Source organism: Orbicella franksi, chromosome 3, assembly GCF_964199315.1.
Source record: "Orbicella franksi chromosome 3, jaOrbFran1.1, whole genome shotgun sequence".
In the NCBI taxonomy this organism is placed as follows: domain Eukaryota; kingdom Metazoa; phylum Cnidaria; class Anthozoa; order Scleractinia; family Merulinidae; genus Orbicella; species Orbicella franksi.
The window spans coordinates 24,933,078-24,953,780 of record NC_138147.1 but is presented as its reverse complement, the minus strand read 5'-3'; the positions used below and the strand labels follow the sequence as shown (position 1 = coordinate 24,953,780).

At 38.9% G+C, this 20,703-nt stretch overlaps 1 protein-coding gene across 1 annotated transcript; it reads right to left on the bottom strand.

Annotated features, from left to right (window-relative positions):
- Positions 1-12,402: 12,402 nt before the first annotated feature.
- On the bottom strand, positions 12,403-20,308 carry LOC145481731 (uncharacterized). The gene is made up of 6 exons (XM_081460258.1): positions 20,154-20,308; positions 19,722-19,876; positions 14,510-14,623; positions 14,074-14,215; positions 13,336-13,699; positions 12,403-13,095 (listed from the first exon to the last, which is right to left on the bottom strand). Exons 2-6 carry the CDS (start codon positions 19,856-19,858, stop codon positions 13,037-13,039), a joined length of 816 nt encoding a protein of 271 aa, XP_081316384.1. The 5' UTR covers positions 19,859-19,876; positions 20,154-20,308; the 3' UTR covers positions 12,403-13,036.
- Positions 20,309-20,703: the final 395 nt, after the last annotated feature.

Here is a 20,703-nt window from a genome sequence, read left to right as displayed (position 1 = left end):
TTCCGAGGACTGCCAAATTGGACTAACATTCTGGATGTCTGTTGTTCTTTGACTTAAATCCTTGCATACTGCTATTGATTCTCTCAACGTACTGTTATTGCGTGTTGTTAGAAAACTTATGTAGTATTGTAAGCCTTGTAAATGTTATTTATTGATTGATATCCTTTTCGGGTGTTAAGTATAAGTAGTGTATTAGTGTGTAGTAGTGTAGTATACAAAGTGGATGTAAAGTAGAGTCAAGTACTATGCAAGGTATAAGTAAAGTATAGTATGTAGTAGTGTGTGGTAGTGCAATATACAATGTAGGTGTAGAGTTAAGTAGTGTGTAATGTAAGTAAGTTCTTTACAGTACGTGTGTAAAAGTTCCTGTAATGAAATGAATGTAACGTAATTATAAAAATAAGAAATTGAAAAAAACAAACAAACAAACAAACAAACAAACAAAAAAAAACAAGAAGAAGAAGAAGAGGAAGCTAGAAAGGCGAAACTGAGCAGTGAGACAAAGTTCAGGCCACAACTGGTAAGACTTGGATTGTTAATGTATGAGCCTCCACAAACTAGACATTTAGTTGTCGACCACTATTTGTTATCAAGAACTTAAGAGCAATTCTCCAGGAAAGTGAAGCAAAGTTGGAAATGAAAAACTTTAACCCCCCTTCAATTTTGGTCTGGAGGTAGGTTACTTTGGGGGATAAACAAAAACAACTATATTTGGATCGGCAGATGTATCGTTGCCATGGTAACCGCACTAGATGACGTCGGCCTCAGGACCATGTTTCACTCTCAAAAAGTAAAAGTAAACGAGTCTGGTTCTCGGGTACATGTAAACCAATTCAAACGAAATTCATACAGAGGGTAGAGCCACTCTCCCAGTTTTAAAATTCGCTGTTAAAATATTTTGGGTTTTACAAACAAGAAGAAGATGCTCGTGTTACTATGTTCCCTGATATCCATTTAGACCAGCAGGAAAAACAAGCACAACCATATTCGTAATTTCTCCGAAAGTACTCTTTCCACGTAAACCAAATTAGCAGCAGCGATTACACAGATATTGATGTTTCTAAATATCATAAAATCAAATTGGGGAAAACTAAATTCTGGCCATGGGTGCGGAAGACACCTGGAGGAAATTGCAAAAATGCAAAATTGGTAGTCTTGAGGGCTCTAGTATTTGGCTCAAACAGGCTTTAGAGAGAAAAAACCAGCTTCAAAAGTATCTTTTTATTATCTTGTCTGTTACCTACATCTAGTTAATGAGGTTTTGGCCAAAGAATTTGATGAAATATAAATTGATACAAAACCTACCTCGAAGGTTTTGGGAATTTCTTCAGGATGCTTTCGTCGCGTGCTTCTCTCCAGTGTCTCTCCTTCGCTCACTCCATTTTCTTGACCAAATCTAGCGGAAACTCTGATCTAACGGTTACTCCCATCGAATGTCCAGTTTGCCGTGTTTCAGACCAGAATGATGATACAAGTAGCCCGCATACACTTGAAAAGAATAGTTGACAAGGTCAAAACATGGTCGTAATACTTGCAATTTCTGCCGTCGAGCACCTAAATTCATCAATATTATCCAACCAGGAAGTAAAGTAAATGTGTCGAGATCAATGTACAAAGCAAATGCATGCCTTTGAACAATCCAAAGTAACGTCTTTGGCTAAAATCGAGTCAGATATTTCGATAGTCGATAAGCCAAGAATGGTGAATAAACTGAACGCGTAGGCCGGAAGTCGGAGAAGCACGACTGCAGACCGGATGTAACACAATGTAATGGGATGTTAAACCGGATGTAAGTGCAATGATATCCTCTTGTAATGGGCTCGTTTTACAATGGCAATGGTGAAGAAAGCCAAAACAAAAAAACAAAAACAAAAAAACGAAAACCGAAAAACCGAATAAAAGCATCCAAGAAAAATTAAACGTTAAGCAATCTCATACCCTGGAAAACTGGGAACAAGGTTGAAATGTTTAGGTGCAAAGTCTAACTCGGATTCATACGTACCACAGGGCCCCACGTTGAATTTATCGTTCGTTGAATGGCTACAAGTGCAATCTGCATTTTTGGCACGCACAGCATGCATTTCCTCTGTTTTTGCATACCTGTATAGACAGACAGAGTTCGAACGTCAAAGAGTTCTTAGAAAAACTAACTTGCTTGTTCTCATTCAAGCATGCACATCATTTGTTGTTAACGAAAACCTGAACATATTTTAACACCTGTCAGTACTCCTGGATTTACTGTAGCTAAACCAAGAGATAATAAATGGTATCCTCTCCTATGTAAATTTGATCCAGTGTAGTAAAACCAATGGACTAGGGCTACCCCTCATAACTAATGACACCCATGCCGAGGTCTTTACGAAAATAATGGAACCTTCCGCCAAGGCAATAAACCCACTCAGCTTTGGGAAATTCCATGCACTTTAAGGATTGTGTCACGTTGGACAGCTAAGTACATACCCAGCCGTCAGACTGACTTGAGACTATGGACACAAGTTCAAACCGTCCCCACCCCCCTGGATTAAGGGCCAGGGACCCCAAAGAGGTATCCAAAATTAGCCATACTCCTGTAGATGTCTCCAGACTTGCCGGTAACAGAGCCCCCCCCCCCCCCCCTGGAAAATAATGTGCTACCCTAAGCCTGCGGCATCGATTTCACCACAACTCGATCGCGGAGTAAACTTAGGTATGCGTTTTTCAAACCTTCAAGGAAAAGTGCAATTGTAATGGCTCTATGTTTCGAGGTCATACATTTTCTGTAAAACAACATGTCCTTTTGCACTCAGATTAAGTCACTGTCTGAGCCCATCTAAGGTTGACCTGCCCGTCGGCTTGGAGAGGTAAGATCAGTACATTATAACAACCCTGTTGTGCTTACAAAATTTACCTTTGGCTTCAACTTTATAACAAACCAGTTTGATTTTGACAGTGTGGCATGTTTATGATCTACAGCCCCTACCTTCATCTACAAAAACCAAACTCAAATTAAAATTGAAAACAAGAAAATCCAAAAGACTATTAATCCAGTCAAACTGGTTTGAAAAGTTTACCAACAAAAATAACTTCACAGCACAATTAGCAGACCCCTTTTTCAAAACTGCCGGTCGATATATAAATATATATCTGACCGGATTCGCAAAAACATAGCCATAGAATTTGACTTGTCACTGATAATCTTGCTACAATTCTGTCCCAGAGCTAGCTTTCCACGAGGCTTATCGTAGCTCAAATAGCAGCAAATAACTCTCCTGTATGCCTTTTGAGGCCAGGAAGACTAAATTCACCGTCTTTTCGTTGAATCATGATTTGTACAATTTAATTAAGAGTGCTTTTAACATGAAATTGAAGTCTAAATCAACACGAACGTACAGATATCAAAACCGCGGCGGAGAGCCAATCTATTGCTTTCTAAAGGCCTGCATCGTCCTAAATGGACTGAACAAGAGCTTCCTACATCGAGAATCGATTGAAATTCAGACAAACTAGGCCATAGTTAGCAGTAAGCGAACACTCAACATGTTGTCGTTACGTCAATTATCGCCCGGAAGCCACGCAAATAAATTTCTTCCGGGCTAGCGAATCACAGACAGTTCTGATACTTAGCTAAGCCGAGAACGCCTAAAATTGATAAAACAAGGAAATTCTACTCACGATCAGCGCTTGAACTCATGTTCTTTTCTCTCCTCGTGGCCACGTTTTGCTGGCAAATAGCAATGTCCCGGATGTACTTCAATTTTGTCGAGCGCGGAATGGCACATCCAGATTTCAACAGATTTTTTTTCAAAGTTCAAAGCAAATGACGCCAACAGCAGCTAGAAATGTCTAGTCCATTGCACGTCTAAGCCCTACATTGATGTAGCTAAAGAGTTTTGTTGTCTAAAGCAAGCAAAACATTATCGCCACAGGGCAAACGGCCTTCTGTTACGGGACTAAATGTGACCCGTACAGTTTACACATCTCCTCAGGCCCGCCTCACGTACGATAATGGACGACGCTTACTAGCAAATCGTTAGACTTGGACCTTCATTGGACTTAATGATGTCCTCGGGCAGACTTCCTTTAGACAGCAAATACAGAACGCTAATCGGTCGCTCGTTGTCAGAGTCACCGCGCAGACTGAACTCAGACGAGTGTAGCCTGGGCTAAAATTCACGCAAATTGAAAAGGGGGTAGTCGATAAATGATGAAAAAAAAAAAAAACCTAAATAAATGAAACATGCGGCAGGGAGTTTCTACATTTCATGCTAGGTAAGATTTACAAGTTGCTGTCATAGCGAAAGCAGAAAAGAAAAAAAAAATGAAAAAAACAAATAAATCAAAAAACACTTGATTCAGTCTTTAACACCGTTTTCATAAATCCAGACATATATATATATATATATATATATATATATATATATATATATATATATTGGTGTTTTATACCATATAATAAATCTTTTATTGACCAAGCTTATTCGGTTGAGATGGCTGGATATTGGCCTCGTCCTTTTTTTGCCTTCGCTCCTTGCGAAGAGTTTTGCAAAGCTGAGGTTACAGCGTGCTCCCCGAGGTCAGACAATGTAAATATTTGAATTTTCTTCCTATGACTAGTGCTACTCATAAAGAAATTTTAAAACGATTAGTACTGGGAACGAGAATGCGTTGTTACCGCGAAAACTACCTCGCGCAAATTTCGCAAATCATCAGCGTTCACTCCACTTAGCGTTTATCGCCTTGTAATTTGAATTACCACTACTCGTTTTATAATGTTTTTTTTACAGTAGTCTTTCCGTGACAATTTCGTTAAGAAAATACTGAAAACTTCGAGGTAACCCAAACCAGAGGTGGTCTTGAATTTTTTTCACTTGAAGGTTGGAAATTCTAGCTTCACATTTTCTGACCACAATAAACCGTGAGAAAACTATTTTACCCCGCTCATACAGAGAAAAACGAGATGAATCGAAACGACAAACGAAGTTCATGTCCATCGTCATGGGGGCATAGCTGGCCAAAATAGCGATCCCAAACCGACTGTACCTGGTCTTTGACCAGGTGGGAAAATCTTTTCTAAACTACAAACCTGGAAAAAACTGGTGCACTAAGTGCAAAGTCGAGGCGGACAAAAAATTCAAGGAACACGGAAAATACATACCACGGAAAAGAAAGACCTGCAACAAGCAGAAGGTAGAACAATTTTTAACTCTCAATTCATTTCTGTTAGCTCTCGTTGTACCGGCTAAAACATAAACAAATATATAAATAACGAGGAAAATGTCATTTATAGGATACCGATGACCCACGAAAAGAACAGTGTCATGAAAATATTTTGGCCGCCTTTTAGTTGCTCCACTGCTCGCACATGCGCAGACGTTTGACCGCTGTGTTACTACAGACACTTGTTTGGGCTTTTCATTGTGACTCTTTTTTTTGGGTCTAGTTACAAAATAGTGTTAAATATATCTGAAAGTCTGTCATTTATCCACAGGCTGCACAAGCGCAGAATTGACTTTTGATTCAATAGACAAACGCGTACAAGACTTTGTATGGGAACTTACTCAGTCTGCACGGTCTGCAGTGTTTTGGCGTGACCGATACTACGCAGTATTCGAACGTGACAGTAACTACTGAGTGAACAAAGTAGAATCAAGCACCTTTAAAAGGTAATGGAACTTGACTCTAGCTTCTAACTGTTCATGAAGACAGCCAATTTCACTTTACATTTTTGGGGATTGTTTATTTTGGGGTTGCCCATGGAAACTGTCAGTGGAGTTCAGTTGGTTTTACGACAAACATGCGGTCGGCATGTGCATGGAATTTAAGCTAATTTATAGCAGCGGGCAGGTCACGGAACATTAAACATTTCTTCTTTTAGAGGTTTTCAAATCTGGATCCTGCATCTTTTGAAGGTTAATCCAAGAAGACGACTCTTCTATCAATATAAATATTCAGGTAAGTATCGGCTAACATACTTCAAGTTTGCAAATTTCACTGGAATTCGTTAACGGTCATTGACTTCAATTCTCAGCAAACAAAGTTATTGTGTCAAAATGCGCCCTTTAGCTCCTTTTTTGACCCTGTAAGATTTCATATCTGGAAATAGTTTCTTGCAATCATGGTTTCGGAGAGATATCACTAGAAATTGTTTCAAAATAACGAAGCATTTGCTTTTCTTGCGGGTTTTCTTGCAGTAATCGGTTTCGTTACGCTCGGGTCAAAGGTCACGTTTTCAGGAAGAAGTGCTGCATTTAGTTCGCTATCTCAGCGCTCGCGATTTTATTTACCCAAAAATTTTATTTCACTAATTTGAAGAAGAAAGAATGCTCTTTCACGCCAAACTAGTCGTTTTGGGAAAAGCCGTGTACCAGAACGCCTTTTTAGCATTTGAAAATAGGCTAAATGTAGACCTCTTGTAAAGCTGTCTTGGGTCGTTAATTTAGAAAATTCGTCAAATATTTAAGTTCTCATCAAATCACGATCTATTTAGCTCTAAATAGACAAGAAAGGAAGTACAAATACGACGGTGCAATCAGTTTGTAATGAAGATTTTTACTTTTGAGTTTACGAGCCTCTGAATATGCCGCTCATTTTCGATGGATTTTGGCCGATTTGGGGCATCGAAACGAAAAAATTGCGGAAAAAAATAATTTTTGATTTATCGAACTTAAAACGATATTTTTGTAACTAGTGCCTGTAGGGCTTCATTCTGGGCGAGTTTGAAGAAATTCGATTTTTTCGCTATTTCCAAGTCTAGTTGATATTTAGGCGAAGCTGCTCTTAAGTATCCCAAATTAACAAGGTCGCTACAAAATAGATTGATTTCTTCCTAGTATTGGCTTTTAGCGCGTGACGCGTGACACGTGAGGTATACGTTGAACCCATGATGTGGCCTTCTTACACTAGTATCCCAAATACACGGTCGCTACAAAATAGATTGATTTCTTTGATATGACATGCATGATCATGAGTCTTGAGCAGTTCATGAAAATGCAACAGGATCGATATGTCGTGGTAAAATGTGTTTTGCACTTCGTTGAGAGTTTTGTTTATTTTTAGACATTATGTTTGTTTTCTTAGTGATAAAACCGAACACGCGAGATTCCCGCCATTTTTGCTTTAGTAGCCAATCGGATTATGGCTCTCGTTCGTGGATTGGTACGAGTAGGATATCAAGAGATCAGTAGAAAGCAATCCTTTTATCGAAAAGAGTGTGTTTGTGCTCTTTGTACAAAAGTTGGAAAATAGCGCGTCTTAAACGGGATTACGCCTTACAGAATTGTGAGTATATCGACAATATGGTGGAGAATGTTTTTTGCTGTTTCGTTTTTTAGGTTAGATCACAGGCGGCCCAGACGTTGTATACGATTAATACGTGACATTATGCTGTTGGCGATTACGTTACAATTTTAGCCGTTTATAAGACAATGTATGAGAATACTTCGAAAATTACTCTAAATGCTACGTGTAGAAAATAATTTGAATAAAATGGCTTATGTTTGCGTTGCGTTGTTTTAGTGTCTCTGGGTTCCTGGAGGTGGTTTAGAGCCATTTAGGCGAGTTTTACTTTCTGGCGGTTTGCCTTCCCCTAAAGAGAAACGAAAGGCGGGCGACCCACTGGCCCGACGGCCCGCACTCAAAGCTCTGTAAATTCCACAAAAATGGTCTAATCTCGTCAGAATTGTCTCATGGTAGCCGTCGATAACTCTTCTTCCCATTCGGTTTCTCCCAAGGTTTCAAAGTTTATCTTAACCGCCCGAGAATCGCTGGTTTTTCAGCTCTTGCTTTCCATTTCGGCTCCATTTCGATCCGTAACCGATTATCTTGGGCACAGGATTTGAATTTCTAGCTTAGCGACCTCGCCATCGTGACAAAGTCGCCTCCAACCGTCGAGAGGCACGGGGCATTTTTTGATTATGCAAACTGCACCGTGCCGCGGTGTATAACTGAAATTAGCGCCTAAAAGCACTGTTAACTGCAAAAATACAAGGAGCAAACAATGTTCAGCTGAATTTAGCGCCTAAAAGCACTGTCAACTGCAACGAGAGATGGCAACGAGTAACTGACCAATGCCCCGTGCCTCTCGATGGTTGGAATGTTAGCTGCAGCGTTTGCGTTTAAGGCGCATTTTTGCTCTTGCAAATATGGTTCTGACTATAAAATTGTGAATCTGCGATACAGCAAACATGGCTAAATGGCTGATAATAATTAGAAGTCAGGAAAGGCAAAAATTTATTTTGGTACCACACAGGAATTTTTCTTTATTGTGTGTTTCACAGCCAAACAGAATAACAACGGGAAATATTTTGCTTCCTCCCACTACTCCTGTGTCCTCACACTCAAATCTTTTCTCCATCTCACTCCTGCTAATTTTTTTCTGACCCCACGCACACTTTTTTTTTTTTTTTTTATCAATGTTAGTCTTTTTTCAGCTACTTTATTTTGTAATGTCCATGCAGGATAGCCAAGACATTAATATTGGTTATCTCGTCTGCATGCCTTAGGTGCTGTTTATTCACTTGTTTCACGCTTTTGTTATTTCTATGAGATTAAGTATAAATTGATCACAGTTGTTTGTAAAAAAAAAAAAATGTTTTTTATTGCTCTACATAATAGCCTTACTAAAAAGTTTTAATAAATTTATTTGTAGATCGTTTAATTTTCAACTGACGATGATCAAGGATCGATCGCAACATGCTTTAAAATGTAAATTGATGTTTTTGAGTATTCTTTCCAGTCTGCGTCTATCCATACCTTTTACATTGATTATTCTGCACACATGAAAAATACGACTGCATTTCTTAATTTACTTGAAGGAAAACAAGTGCTCATAGCGGCACTTGTGATTTAAGTAGCCTACCAAGGACTAAGACATTAACAAACTTAAAACCGTTTTGACTCGTTCTTTTAAGCCTCGCTGTCTCATGTATGCATTGTTCATGTCTTAGATAAGATGACGAAGGTTCATTAAAAAACGTCTCATTCTTGATAGGCCAATAAGCATGATTGTATGCCCAGCTGTTTGCGTACGCACTGCGTACCTATCTTTTTTTCCTCGCGCGTCAAAATAGGGAGAGGACGAGTTTCTTATTGGTTATCAAGGACAATAATTGACCGGGTTTTTTTTTTTTTTTTTTTTTTGACGTCCTTTATTTCCCTGGACCTATTACCATACGTTCTAGACAGTTCTTGTGTTGATTCGTTAGCAAGAGTGGTACTGCCTCGTTGAAGTTGTTGCGCCGTAGTATGGCCATTGATTCGATTGCGCGCGGAGCAATTGTTTTCAGTTTAACACCCATGTCTGTCTCGCCGCCGACAGCTTTTTTTTTTTGCTTGATAAAAAGTGGAAAGCATGTAGCAAACCTCCAACTCTAGGTATTACGGCCATTGTTATTGTTTTGTTCTTCCAGTCAACAAGTCTAGCTAATTATTTGTCTTCGTAGATTATTACAACCTTTGTTCAGTTAGTTATTTTTTTTTTCCCCAGGGAGAGCTTTACTGAATTTCAAATCAACATACCAGGCTAATTACATAGCAAGAGTTCACTCTCATTTTCACGCCAGTAAGTTGCAACGATCATTTTGCTTCAGCTTGTACAGTATCACTGATTTTCTCAGCTGTTTCAGGTAGGTTAATACTTTTTAGCTAACTTAAAGCAGGCTAAGTAACGAACCCATGTCAGTTTCTTAGAAATCACGTCACCGACCGGAGCCAATGTAACTACTGCAAACACAGGCAGATAAGCCGCACTCGCAGATAAGCCGCACCCCGAGTTTGGCAACTCAAATTTTGCAAAAACGGCTTTTAAACAAGAATTGCCAATTTTCTTTCATTTACCTGGACGTATTCTCATAAGTACTATGTTGTTGCACTGCAGTAAAGTCATTTATTCGACCTCGGAGCGTTTTCCTAGTTCGTAATTTTTCCCGAATACACACCCATGTCTGTCTCGCCGCCGGCAGCTGTTTTTTTCTTGATAAGAAGTGGAAAGAAGAAATGGAAAGCTCTAATACAAGGTTAATACGGCCATTTTTGTTTTCTTCTAATCAGGCCATCTACGCTTGCGAGATTAATACGTCTCCTTCCAGAAAAGAGCTTAATTCATTTCATGTTATTAGCATACCTAGATATAAGTGGTCATACCTATTTACAAGCCAGCGCGTTAATCATTATACTTCACCTCGTAATTCAGCGAGGAGTGGCTGTTTAAAAAAGATTCGCTTGCAAAGACAAAATTCAAATGTAACTACAACTAAGTGTGACTACCGTAAACACCGGATGTAAGACATATCAGAGAAAAGGTTTTTTTTTTTTTTTACTCAACTGTGAAAATCAAAGACAATGATTATTTATTTTGTGTGTCTTTTATTTATCTGGACGTATTTCCATGACCTGTAGACACATAATCTAGCTAATTATTTGTCTTAGGAGACTACTACAGCAACTGTTCAGTTATTTTTCCCCAGGGAGCTGAGAGCTTTACTGAACCAACAAACAACAAAACGACAAAAACAAGCAAACAAACAAACAAAATTGTTGCCAAACGATAAAAGCTAGGTGCAGGGAGAAAAGGGGCTTATGGCAAAATTGTACCTCTAGAAAAGCGGGCTTAATAGAGATATTATTATATGGCTAACTCCGTGAGCGAGCAAGACGAACCAAATCCTGCGCTGTGATTGGCTACCCGAGCGGGCAAGATGGAGCTATGTTATCCGCTTGGGATTACGCGCTGTGTCCCGCAAGAAAGATTTCTCAGAAGTAGTGGCCGGTTAACCGAAATTTTCTTTCGTAATTTGCGCCGTGAAAAATATTTTCCCTGACGATTTCTGTATCAATGGAATTGGAAAACGAGAAGACTGAAAGCCCCAACGAGAATGAAAACAGAAAACAAAAATGTTGACGAGTTTCATGAAATTATTTTGCAACAAGCTTAAGTATAAACACAAAATGACATGAAGGCATTGAAGCGGTATTATTTCCAAGAAAACGAGAATATAGGGAACTATGTGACATACTCGAGGGAGAAATGAATTTGCTGTTGTGCAAATGTTTACAAAATCGTGAAGAAACTAGACGGCATAGTACAAGCCTGTCAGTTTGACGTCTTTTCGACGAAATCTTCATCGCTCCTTGAACAAAAGAGGCTCAAACGCGAATATTATTGGAGAAGTTTTGAGTGCCAAACGCTGAAAACTTGTTGAAAAACATGGCCGAGGAAGACAAGCTTTTCGAGTGTGATGAATCCGACAGCTTTGTAGCGCCACAGAGCCCAGCAATTATTCTTTCAAGCAAGGATCGGCGAAAGAGAAGGGCAGATGAAATGAACAAGTCTTGCTCTAATGGTTAAATCTTCTTTAGAACTTAATTGCTGAAAATTGAAGCCATTTTGAGACATTTTTGAGGTTTAAAAACTGCTTCGATCGAGGAGTTCGAGCGGTTTCGTCCATTTGTTTAGGTGATCCCCTAGTAAACCGCTATAGATTTCAAATGAAACTTGGTATGCTGACAGGACAAGGAGATATTAAAAACGTAATAAAAAGAGGGGGTCACCGTATTTGTTTTCACGCCACAATTCTGACAAATACTGTTATCTAGGTGACTTATGGTAATCTCCGTGCGCAACAAATAAGCTCGATTATTTTTAAATGTAGCGTGTTATATGACACAGAGTTTGACTTTCTTTGTTTGTTTATTTGTCTACGTCCCAGAGAAAATGTCTTCAAATACCCTGCATTATTTTATCCTTTAAAGGATACACAATTTGGACATGTGCTGTTGGGGCCGTTATGTCTCCCTCTGCAGTATGTATTTCATTTGCCAAAAAAGTAGCCATAGATTTTTGCTAATTTTTTTCTCAGTTATTGAAATTATGAAATAAAAAGTGGAGGTCACCGTGCTCGTTTAAGAGTAAAGGAGCATTTATTTCGCTATCGAGCTTAGTTTGAGGGAAATCTCTTACGTTTCGTACGCGCACGCACTCATGTGCGCGCGCTAATCACGCGAAAATCACAGTAGTGATACGCAATGCAATACTAAGGAATCACCTTAATTCCATTCAGAGGTTAGACATTTACTCGTCAAAAATGTAAACCAATCAAATTATTGTATTCAATCAGGATAAAAAGGTACGCGCCATTGATTTTTGCATGCAACTGGCTTCCTTGCAGTCCTTGAAGATAAAAAAGTACAGATATATATATATATATATATATATATATATATATATATATATATATATATATATTGGTGTTTTATACCATATAATAAATCTTTTATTGACCAAGCTTATTCGGTTGAGATGGCTGGATATTGGCCTCGTCCTTTTTTTGCCTTCGCTCCTTGCGAAGAGTTTTGCAAAGCTGAGGTTACAGCGTGCTCCCCGAGGTCAGACAATGTAAATATTTGAATTTTCTTCCTATGACTAGTGCTACTCATAAAGAAATTTTAAAACGATTAGTACTGGGAACGAGAATGCGTTGTTACCGCGAAAACTACCTCGCGCAAATTTCGCAAATCATCAGCGTTCACTCCACTTAGCGTTTATCGCCTTGTAATTTGAATTACCACTACTCGTTTTATAATGTTTTTTTTACAGTAGTCTTTCCGTGACAATTTCGTTAAGAAAATACTGAAAACTTCGAGGTAACCCAAACCAGAGGTGGTCTTGAATTTTTTTCACTTGACGGTTGGAAATTCTAGCTTCACATTTTCTGACCACAATAAACCGTGAGAAAACTATTTTACCCCGCTCATACAGAGAAAATTTTCGTCATCAGCTTTCTTAACCTGCCATAACGATGGCCGCATCTTCTAAAATGCTTAAGGTAATCTCATGACAGTAATCAAACATTTCAGGAGCTCTACACGTCAGACTCGAAATTTGTAAACCGTCGAGTTAAAAACCAGTTGCATAATTCCACGGGTCGCTGTCCAACTAAGCTTCCTCCAAATTGAGGCCCTGGGTACAGCAAAACTCTATTGCTCGCGCGTTTCTTTCAAACGGACTTGAAATTATCGGACTCTACTGATGTGAAGCTGTGTTTCTGCTCTAAGCCATGCCTCATTTCACTGCTGAATTTCTTGTTGGTAACAGAGGTGAAAGTGCTGTTTCTTGAAATTCTGTTGAAATTAATTGAATAACTTTAATTTCCGCCTCGTGTTCCGTTGTTTAATGTGCCCGGTGTTGTTACAACATATTACGCAATCCAAAGTCAGAAATCTTCCCTATTCCTCTCGTTTTCCGCCGTCTCCACTCTTACCCCTGACCCAGCCACCACCCCCGCCCCCCCCTACCCACCCACACGCCCCGTCTAAATTGCGACGTCTGTCCCTGTTCAGTAGTAAGGATACCGTGCTTACCTCCCGAAGAGTCACTTCTATCGATTGCCATGCTTCTTGTCAGCGCTTTCTTTGTTAACGAATCAACTCGGGGACCATTCTTCGGCAGTTGATGCTTGTTAGTTTCCATTGCTACCCGAACAGCATCATCAACCTCCCCGGGAGTCTTATCATCAGCTGAAGGATGTGACGTCAGCGTTATTTTGGGTGATTGTGATTGGTTAATTGTACCGCAGACGGTCGTTTGACCGGTGGAAAGCCTCTGATTGCTGTCAAGATCGCTGGTGTTTTGTCCATTTGTAGCGATATTTGGCGGGCAGGGGATAGTTATATCTGGATGGTGTTTGATTTGAACTTGAGACGTGCACCTTGGTGCTGTTCTGCACTATAATGAACGGAGACAAAACAAAATTATTTTAACTGTGACGACATCAGATAATTTGGCAGATGTTCTGTACTTCTAGGGCCACAGATTAATTCAGTTCTCTTATCTGAAAAATCACTGTAACAGGGCACGAGGCATTCAAATAAATAATATAAAGTCCCGTCACCCGTTGTGGAAAGGTTATTTTGGCAGTTGAAACGCACTTTAGCAGCCGTTGCCGTTGTGAAGATCGAGGTGGTCGTTGTAGAGAGGATAAAATAAGGGTGAATGTATGGACCGTCTATCGGGAGGGAGCAAAAAGAGTTGCGGTTATTGGAGGTTTGACCATATACAACCCCTAATAACTATCTGGCAGGTCCTTAATGAGACTTTACCTCTTGTTTTAAAGTAGTTTCTCCCAAAGGGTGGTCTGTGAAATAATCAACCACATCTCCTATTGTCGTGAACCGCCTAGCACCGACGTAATAGCCTTGGTCACGTGTTAGGACTGCGTGATGACAAACGTATTTTCCGACGCTGTGAGAGACAAGAACACAAGAGTTATGTTGACCTTACTCAAGCAAAGCCTTTGAAATGAACGTGTTAGGGCACAAGGAGATCAACACCACTGGCGAAAATTAAAAAATATGCAATGTACAAAACAAGAAATAAACAGAAAGGAACAAAAAATCAAACAGAAAACGACACCAACACAAAATTAACAAAGAGAGTGAAGCAGCGAACGACCAATAAGGGATATGCAATTCTGCAGCCAAGGAAACAGCTTCTTTAAAGTTATGTATAGCAGGAGACATGAAAAAACTTTCTTACGAAATCGATAGAAACAACTCTGATGTCATGTCATGGGAAAAAACAAAGGCACCAGGCTCCGCTCGAGACAGCAATTCCTCGGCTTCAGTACGGCTGAGCTTGAATGGACTCCAGCTAGAAGATGAATGGTTAAAACAGTTATATATTACGTTGGTGTCCATAGCATAAGAGCCATTGATTTAACTGCTTCTTATGTTGCGTCTAGTGTCGCAGTTTTTGTAGAATGAAGCGTACTTTGCCTTATAGGACCATCTTTTTTATACGACCACTCTTTTGGCTCTGACTACCTCCTAATGAACCCAACGACCGCCTTTTAGAGTTACGCGCTTTTGTTTTCTATTCAAATTTATTTCGATTATACAGCACTGACTCGAAAGGCCGAGTGAGTAAGTCACAAATGGCAAATATAAATTAAAACGAATATTTTGTTCATCGACTAGGTGGCTGCCTTCTACATGTACCTACAAGCGATGGAGGCTAATGATGCTATTGTCATGATTCTCAAAAACGTCTAAGTTCGTACATTTTATTGTTGCTGTGTGAATCAATGTTTCTTTCTCTATACATACTGGAAAGTTCCAATGGAATGGCTTTGCTAACAAGACTAATTAATATTCAGGAAACCTTGATGAGCTTTAACAAAGTGTCCCGACCGATTATCGAAAGTTCTCTTTAAAAAAATTCATTCCATATCGCCAAATACCTTCACATGTATTAACAAATTGGTTAACAAGACTGTACAGAACAAATAGCTTACACCCGCTTTCAGTGTTACGTGCATAGGCGATATCTTTCGACCATCTCTCGACATTCCATCTTTCGACATGCTATGTAAGCGGCTGAAATATCGTTTACCTTTAAAACTAGCAATTGTTCCGGTTATTAGCGGAACAAATGACAAGTATATGATAATTACTGACCTTAAATGAATGAAGGAGATTGTGGAATTCCGATTTACGGGATAATTCAAACGATTTTAGTGTAGTCGATCGGCTCTCAATGGTGACTTAATTACGGTAGAATTGAGCCGTACCGCTCAGTTAATATTCGAAAGATGTAAACATTCAAAGCAGTCGATTTAACCCTCACAGAATGTTTTCTTGATACTCCTAGCCTTGGTTTGATGTCAAATAAATCCATCTTTCATGATGAAAAGTCGAGTTCGACCGTAAAGAAGCCATTTGTGCTTACATTTTAACGTAGGCCAGGTTACATAGCATGTCGAAAGATGGCATGTCGAGAGATAGTTGCTATGCACGTAACACTGAAAGCGCGTATAAGAAAGAAGTACAGCATTACTAGGAACGAAGTGGATTATCACAAGTCAAATTTGCAAGCATTTAGGCGATTTTGTGACAGGATTTCAAGAAGACAAAATTACCACTCTGGTTAAATTTGGAAACGTTTAGTTTTTATGTTCTGTCAATCTCTTTCTGCCATCAATTTAATATGCAATTTTTACTTTGAACTATTTTTGCAAAAGTTAAAAATTATTCAGGGAAATATTAAAAGTGAATGTCCGCAGTTCTTGGACGCTAATATCCGTAGTTCTTGTACACTAATATAGTCCTGTGTTTTCTATAGGTCAAGTTTGCTGACGTCTTGGCTAGTGTCGTGTAAAAACAAGACATTACTCAATTTATCGGTTTTGCTCATAAATATCATAAATATAATTCAAAATCAAGAGAAACAACAACAAAAAATAACAATAATATATCCCTGTAGAACCCCGCAAATAATAGTCTTTTCAGACATTCAGATGTCTGTAGTTAACTTTTATACCTAACCATGAGTATTTTTTGGAGTTACAACATGAGATTTTGATTCGCAAAGTTTTTTGCAGGGTTGGAATCGAAAAACTACACGTACTTCTGACGGGTTTTGAATATAATGTGGCTTTCAAAATAATTCTGCCATAGACATACGCACCAGAGAAACTAGAGAGATGTATATGTTGATGTGGGTTGTTGTTCATTTTGAAAACTAGTGTACTGTCTATGCTTTTTTCACTCTTATCCATTTCTTTCGGATTTGATTTGAGTTCGGATTTGTTAGAATTCTCTGACCTATGTAGTTACACAACACAAAATGGCGCGTAAAATTAAGTTGTTCGTACCCGTTTCTGGTTGGTTGGGTTTTTTGTGTGTGTGTGTTCTATTTGAAAAAAAAAAAAAAAAAAAAAAAAAAAACATTTTCGGTTAGTTTGGTGGATTAACTTTTTCTAGCGACCTCAAACCAGGTTGAAACAGTTGAAAAAGCATTTGCGTTATTATGTGGCGTGATTGCAGCTTTTCCCAGGAGTTACCTTGTTTCAACCGAGAACGGTTGGAAAAGTGTTCTATTGAGGAACGTCAACAGTATCAAGCCAAACAGGCTGCGGTTTGAAACGGTCGATCCGAATAGAACACCACCTAAGATTACCGAAGGAACTTGTAGCTAACTCGAAAATCTATTGCAGACGAAATCAATGTAGACACAGAAGTTGTTAAGATCTACGAGGAACGCCTATCCCGGTGTTAAAATTATGTCTCCATTACACAAACACGGTTAACTGGAAGATATTTTCTTTTAAATTGATCGATTGATCGATAACTACTCCATAGAGACCAGGAAAAAGTCAAGTTTTTTTGTCAGTCACATTCTAATAAGTGGCAAAACTCGCTGGTGCATACATTTTTTTCGGTTACCACTTTTTGTGAAATGATTTAAGACTAGCCACTGTTTTTTTTCTTTCCTCCTGGGGCCCGTTTCTTGAAATCCCCGGAAACTTTTTGGACCCAAAAAGCCATTTTTAGTTAATCGGTGTTTTAAGACAGAGGTCTATACGCTTGAAACTTCTTGTACGGAATGGAACCTGTGTTTATATTAAGAATATGTGAATAAAACAGCTCTGTAATCATAAGGTTTGAGATCTTGCTACGGCTTTCCGGGTGCGAAAACATTTCGGGACCTTGGAGAAACGGGCCCCTGGTCTTTAAAGAACCAGTTTATTTATATCATGACTTTAAAAGGCAGTAATCGGGTACTTGGCAAGTTAGGTGTAAGGTTATTGCTTGTCGATAAAGGGTTAACAAAAGAACTGGGTGCGAGCATGATTGTCAGACATTGATAATAAATATTGCTCCATAATTGTGTACACATTCTGAATTAAAAACATATAGTGTACGGATTCTTTCGGAAAAGAATTCTTTCATACTTTTGCTTCGGAATCGAATTCTGTCATGCTTGTGACCCATGCAAAAACTTAAGCCTCGTCCACACTTCGCCGGAGAAATTTGAAAACGGCGGTTTTTTCTGTGAAAACGCATCAAATGTTTTCCGTCCACACTACGCCGGAGAAATTTGACAACACAATCACTGGCTATTTTGGATTTGTACTTGAGGGAGACATAACATGGTTATTGTAACGTCATCGTTTTGAAAAGCTCCGGTTTCAAAATGTTCTCCGTCCACACTAACGCAAAGTCGGCGTTTTCAAATTCCTCCGGTTTGAAGAACGTTTTCGAAAAGCTCCGTTGTCGTGACAGATTAGTGTGGAAGGTAGACCTTATCGTAGAAATAAAGCTGCGTTTTTAAATTTCTCCGTCGTAGAGTGGACAGGGCCTAAAATTACTTGACATTTTGAAGCATAACAGTTACCGATATTTTTCATTAAATTAGGAAACCGACGGCTGAAATGCAGAACATAACATTTCATTTTGCGAAAAAAAAAAAAAAAAAAAAAAAAAAAAAAAAAAAAATGAAAAGAAAATATAGTCAATAAGAGGATGTTGGTTTGTTGTTTGGCCAAACTGTCAGATCGACCGTTAAAAGAGATGCGGTTCAACTAATAACACTTTCAGATGTACAGCCACAATGGCGGTTTAATTGCCTTTTAAATCTATTGTTGATGAAAAGCCAACGATTGTTAGTACGGTGGGTTGAGGTCGGGAAACTACGGTCTTTACCACCAGTGTCAAGATAATAAAATACTTTTGTGGTTTCACAGCTAGGAGACGATAACCAACTTCAAGGGAGAACGTTCACCATAAAATAATTTGTAATATCGCCGTGATATTTATATTTTTATTTTCATTTGCGGGGTGTCAACGGGGACAGCGCTTTGCCTCGCCGCTGCCTGTGAAATGAATCTCGTAGTTTTTTTTGTTGTTTCACCTGCTGTAGTCTGTGAGTGATCCATTATAACAAAAAGCTTTGCAAAATTAGTTTCTTGCATTTTAACTTTTTTTCTTTTTCGGTAACCAATTGAAAGGTAGTGCTATGCGAGGAAGGAAGAAAAATTATAAATGGTAGTTTGTTGTTTCTAATTACAAATTCACTGCTCAGAAATGTCTTCTATGATTCGAGAGAACACGTGGGGCCAACAAGCGAAATTTATGCACATACAAACGATGTTTTTTTAAAAAAAAAGACGTCAAAACGTAAACTTGTTTTCCGTTCAAAGAATGTTTTGGTTTAAGCGTTCAAAAAGTCATTAGTCAACAAGAACCAGGTTGTGGAAAATTTAACAGTGTCGTTAAAAGAGAAAGATGTAGCTTACATGATTAGCTTTCAAAGGAAGAAGGGAAACGAGATCGAAATGATGGGATGTTGTAGTTCCTTTACAATGGCAGCTGATTGCCGGCGTTCTGCCAGTGACACAAACGTCTTACGTCCTTCTTATTCGCTTTGGCAGGTGTGTTATCAGTAGCTGTCGAGTCTTCTTTTTGCAATCAGTCACGATTTGGCATTCAGGTCTTGTGTAAGTCTTACCCTTATGATCAAAGCATATATTTTTTTTATGAATAAGAATGAGCCTCCCCTTTCTTGTGTTAATTGGATGAAAGATGGCACTGCAGTATACCATTGTAAATAAAAATTTAACTCATCTTTTCATAGCAACTGTTTCGGGTTTTTTTTTTTGTTTTTTTTGACTACAGAGTTTTGAATTATATTCTAGGGTGTTAGCTACGTTGATAAACTAAGATCTTTTGATATGAATGCGGTTTTTTCGCTGACAAAAGTATAGATTTCGGCGTGTCTTGGATGTTGCGATACTTCAAAAATAAACCGTTTAAGACCGCTCATGAAAGCGCTGCGTTCATTAATCTCTACCACATTGTCATGAAAATTTTCTGCTAAAAATCTCACAGTGCGGACAGTGCAAAAGAAAAGTACTCGCCAATACTTTTAAATGCGAGATACAAGTAAATACAAGATATGTTTTACTTACATTGCGGCTTCAGCGATGGTTTTTATCGTGGATCCAGAACAGTTTGTTGTCGACGTATTCGAGACAGAATTTCTAGTGTCTTGTTTCCAGTTTGAGCTGGATATATCCACAACCGATCTTGAACAACCACTACCCATCTGCGGCGTACTATATTCCTTGAAAAATATTCATAACAGCAATTCGTCGATAAGAGAGCATCAGCTTTTCATCTGGTCGCGTTCTCACATCGTTTCCGTGCGAAAATTCGCCACTCGAGAATCACCAAGCGTTGAAATTTCAGCGACTTTCGAAGCGCTCGAATAACACGGTCAAGTCAAACAGGAGCCCACCTTCCGTTCAGTCAAATCGACTCCTACTCTGCCGCGTTTGAATCAAATTTCGGCGACTGACTATATTTGTATGTATTATTTCGAAGAAAGAAAAGGTACTTACAATTTGGTTTCGATATTTGCGTTAAACCTGCGCTGACCAGTCAGCCTTAGCGAAACGGCATGTGAAATTCTGGAGCGCTAAGCGCAACAAAATGTTGAGAAAACTCCATAAACGGAAACGAGTAAACGCATCAAAGGTTTGATTAGATCGCCTGTTTCCTTAGGCTCAGGCTTCTATTATGGTCATCATTATTAGCATTTAAAAGGGTTGTCATAGCAACGAAATTCAATTAAAAGAGTCGTCGTGTGCGGGTCTAATTGCAAACGGTTTTTAAAGCGACTTTTTATGAGATTATCTCGAGGAAAGTACGTAAAATATTATTTTAAATTAGAACTGGTTGTTCAAAATACTTACAGAGTAAAACAAACGTGATCTGAAGTTGATTGGAGCAAACACTGATTGAAGGAGAATTTTGGAAAATGCAAAACATGCAGACACCTCGCACATCACATATTGCACACCTCTCAATACGTTTCAAAAAGATTTTCCGGAGCTTGCATAATGTGAGCTGTTGCTGTGATAACCGGCTGATCAATAGGCAATATATGAC